Source organism: Chenopodium album, chromosome 15 (genome assembly GCF_948465745.1).
Source record: "Chenopodium album chromosome 15, dcCheAlbu1.1, whole genome shotgun sequence".
Taxonomy (NCBI): Eukaryota; Viridiplantae; Streptophyta; class Magnoliopsida; order Caryophyllales; family Amaranthaceae; genus Chenopodium; species Chenopodium album.
The window spans coordinates 19403860-19407876 of NC_137848.1; the positions used below are offsets into that span (position 1 = coordinate 19403860).

At 38.6% G+C, this 4017-nt stretch overlaps 1 protein-coding gene across 1 annotated transcript; it reads right to left on the reverse strand.

Annotated features, from left to right (window-relative positions):
• Nucleotides 1-1962: 1962 nt before the first annotated feature.
• On the reverse strand, nt 1963-3290 carry LOC145580942 (uncharacterized). The gene is made up of 2 exons (XM_081638023.1): nt 2807-3290; nt 1963-2534 (listed from the first exon to the last, which is right to left on the reverse strand). Exons 1-2 carry the CDS (start codon nt 3288-3290, stop codon nt 1963-1965), a joined length of 1056 nt encoding a protein of 351 aa, XP_081494149.1.
• Between the last annotated feature and the right edge of the window lie 727 nt (nt 3291-4017).

The following is a 4017-nucleotide window of genomic DNA, read 5'->3' on the forward strand; positions in this document are numbered from 1 at the left end:
TTCCTGAAGGATCTTCCCACTGATGAATGTACTACTCATTGGATAGATACCAACATGTTGAGGGATCTGTTCAAAGTTTGGGAACGGGTTAATAAAATTCCATTTCTCCCAGTCTTAAGAGATCCAGCTATTGATGTTTATTATGAAGGGTGTCTTCTCAAAGATGTGGGTTCTTTTAAAAGGCCAAAGATAGAGGATGAACCCTCGATTAGCAATTCGAAGAGGATTAAGGAAGAGAAGTGATAAAGTCAAGATTCAAATGCCCCCCCCCCTTTTTTTTTTTTTTTTTTTTTTGGCACTTGAACTTTTCACATAATAAGTCTAGGGTTTCCTCAGCACCACGGGCATTTAGAGCATTGAATTAGGATCGAAAGTCATCTTATGTAACAATGTGTTTTTAAGTTTGGAATTTCTCGTTGGAATGAAGTTTTTCTTTAAAAGTCAACTCAATTGTTGCTCTAAACTTTGACATTGTTACTTAAAATTTAAAGTTTATGATCATGAGATCGTGATTTAGAATATTTCATTTTATGAGCCAAATTATGTATTTTAACTGTGAATGAAGGTCCAAAGAATAGACAATGACATTAAAGCCTAACAATAAAATTGATAAATCTAATAGAGATGGGATTGTAAAAAAAATGTAACTCGTATGCAACCCCCCTCCTTTTTTTTTACTTGTGTATGGATACTAATTTAAGCGTAATACTTTTTGAGTTGATCAAGATTGGTGAAATGGAGGAAACTATCACCATTCATATCGACTAACTTTACCACCCCAACGGGAGTGATATGCTTGACCAAGAACGGTCAGACCAATTTGGTTTAAATTTTCCCCGAGGATCATGAAGAGGAGCCTGGTTTTCTTTTAGCACCAGATCACCCTCCTGGATGTCTCTACCTCGAACTTTCTTGTTGAAGGCTCGAGCAATGCGTCGTTGGTAAAGTTGGGTATTGTGAAGAGCTTGTAACCTTCGTTCATTTGCTAAGGCGAGTTCATCATTCCGAACTTTAAACCACTGATCTTAAGAGATTTCACTTCATTCATGACCCGTAAGGATTGAATTTCGATTTCTATGGGAAGGATGGGTTCCATTCCATACACCAAGGAGTAAGGAGTCGTTCCTGTTGGGGTCCGAATGGAAATTCTATACCCCCAAAGTGCATATGGCAACTTGTCAGGCCATTCTCTCGTCTTTTCAGTCATTTTTGCGATTATTGTCCGAATGATCTTATTGGGTGCTTCAACTGCTCCATTGGTTTGAGGGCGATAGGGAGAAGATTGATGATGCCTGACTTTATACTTTGCAAGAGTTTCTTTCAATTGCCCCTCGAATTGCGACCCATTGTCCGAAATAATTTCAAAAGGTACTTTGTAGCGACACACAATGTTGTTTATCACGAATTTTGAGACTTATTTTGTGCCTAATTTGGAGAATGATGCTGCTTCAATCCATTTTGAAAAATAAGCAATTGCTACCAAAATGTATTGATGTCCATTTGAAGCTTTCGGATGGATTTGTCCAATGATATCAATACCCTAACTAGAGAATGGCCACGGTGAGGTGAGATTATGTAGTGAGACGGGTGGCATATGGTTGAGATTCGCAAAGATTTGACACTTTTTACAACTCCTTACAAAATGGATACAATCTGTCTCTAAGGTGGTCCATAATACCCGGCTCGCAAAATTTTACGAGCTAGCATTCGTCCGTTCATATATGGTCCGCATTCTCCTCCATGGATTTCTTCCATGACTTTCCGGACTTGTTCACCATGAATACACAGTTGCAAGGTTCCGTCAAAACCTTTATGGTACAATTGATCTTTTAATATCACAAAGTGAGCGGCTAGCCTTCGGATTGCAAGTCGATCTTTTTTATGACTCCCTTCGGGATATTCCCGAGTGGCCAAGAAATTTTTAATATCGCTATACCAAACATCCTCTTCGTCTTGTATAGTTTATGATGCGGTCATTTTTTCATCCATGATTACTGGGGAACTTCTTTCTTTAACAGCTACAGACTTAAATTTAACGTTATCTTCCCAGGTTAGATTTACTGCCAAATTTGCTAGCGCATCAGTGAAACTATTTTGTTCTCGAGGGAGATGTTTGAAATCGATTTCCTCAAAGCATGGGATAAACCGTTGGAGATAGTCAGTATACATTTGCAACCTTTCATCTAGGACCCTCCACACTCCAATTGTCTGAGATATAATGAGGTTTGAATCACCGTACACTATAAGGTTTCTTGCCCCTGCTGCTAAGGCTGCCTTTACACCGTAGATGCAAGCTTCATACTCAGCGGTGTTATTGGTTGTTGGAAAACTAAGTTTTATGGAAAAGGGAACATGAACTCCATGAGGATCAATAAGTAACACACTTGCACCATTTCCCCTTTTATTGGAGGCTCCATCAAAGTAAATATTCCATTGAGATGTATTGATATTGAATAAATGTTCATCCGGTAAGTCATTATCGAATTCATCTCCTGATATAGGCCCATCAGCTAATGCTTCAGATATGGCTCTCCCTTTAATAGATTTTTGACTAACACATTGAATATCGAACTCCGAGAGAATAGCATGCCATCTCGCAAATCTTTCACTTAGGATAGGTTTCTCAAAGATATATTTGATAGGGTCTAATCTTAAGATGAGGAACGTTGTATGAGCTTGTAGATAATGTCGGAGCTTTTTTGTTGCATAGATTAGACAATGCATGCCCTTTCTAAGGGAGCGTATCTAGTCTCATATTCTAAGAATTTTTTGCTTAGATAATAAATAACAACTTCTTTCTTTGTACCTTCCTGATATTGAGCCAACAATCCCCCCATGCCAGTTTCTGTCACTATAAGGTACAAGAGCAATGGTTCCCCGGGTTTGGGTGGCATCAAAATTGGAGGATTAGAAAGATAATTCTTCATTGAATCAAATGAAGCTTGACACTCATCATTCCACTTTTTTGGCACATTTTTTCGAAGAAGTTTGAAGATTGGTTCACATCTAGTTGTAAGTTGTGATATGAACCTGCTGATGTACTGAATTCTTCCCAAAAAACCTCTTATTTCTTTTTCACTCTTTGGAGGAGGCAATTCCTTAATGTCCTTAACCTTATCTGAATCAACCTTGATTCCTTCTTGACTCACGATAAATCTTAGAAGTTTTCCAGAAGTTACTCCAAACACACATTTCTGGGGGTTTAATCTTGAGTTGTATTTTCGAATTCTGTCGAAAAAGGAATTTAAAGCCGATATATGTTCCATACGGTCATGGCTTTTAACAATCATATCATCCACATATACTTCAACAAGGTGTCATGAATGAGGTCGTGTAGGATGGTTGTTGTGGCACGTTGATAAGTAGCACCAGGATTTTTTAGTCCGAAGGGCATCGCTTAGTCCGAAGGGCATCGCTTGATAGCAAAATGTCCCCCATGGGGTAATAAATGATGTTTTTGGCGTATCGTCCATTGCAATCAGTATTTGATTATAGCTTTAAAAACCATCCATGAATGAGAACATTGCATGTCCTGCAGTACTATCCACCAAGACATTATGTGGAGTACTGGGAAATAATCTTTTGACGACGCTGCATTTAAATCTCTAAAGTCTATGCATACTCGAACCTTTCCTTCCATCTTGGGAACTATCACCGCATTAGCCAACCATTTGGGGTGTTTAATTGGTTGAATGAATTTTGCATCAAGCTGCTTTTGGATCTCCTCCTTGACGTTAAGACTGACTTCTGGCTTCATTCTTCGCAACTTTTGTTGTTTTGGCTTGCAGTCGGGATAGAGAGGAATACGATGTTCAGCTATGTTACGGTCTACACCCGGCATATCGGCGTATGACCATGCAAACACATCTACATAATCTTTAAGTAATGAAATGAATGCAATTTGTTCTTCAGGGGAGAGGGAATATCTTAATTTGACCTCTCTTATGTCACCTTCTATGCCTATATCTATGACTATGGACTCTTCTTAGGTGTCATGCATGATTTAGGCTCATTGAA

Bases quoted from the DNA above. Each gene is read 5' to 3' on its own strand.
- LOC145580942 (XM_081638023.1), bottom strand. From the start codon at position 3,290: ATGATTGTTAAAAGCCATGACCGTATGGAACATATATCGGCTTTAAAT. The intron at 2,535-2,806 runs GTACAAAGAAAG...AATCTATTAAAG, and splicing joins GTTGGCTCAATATCAGGAAG to GGAGAGCCATATCTGAAGCA.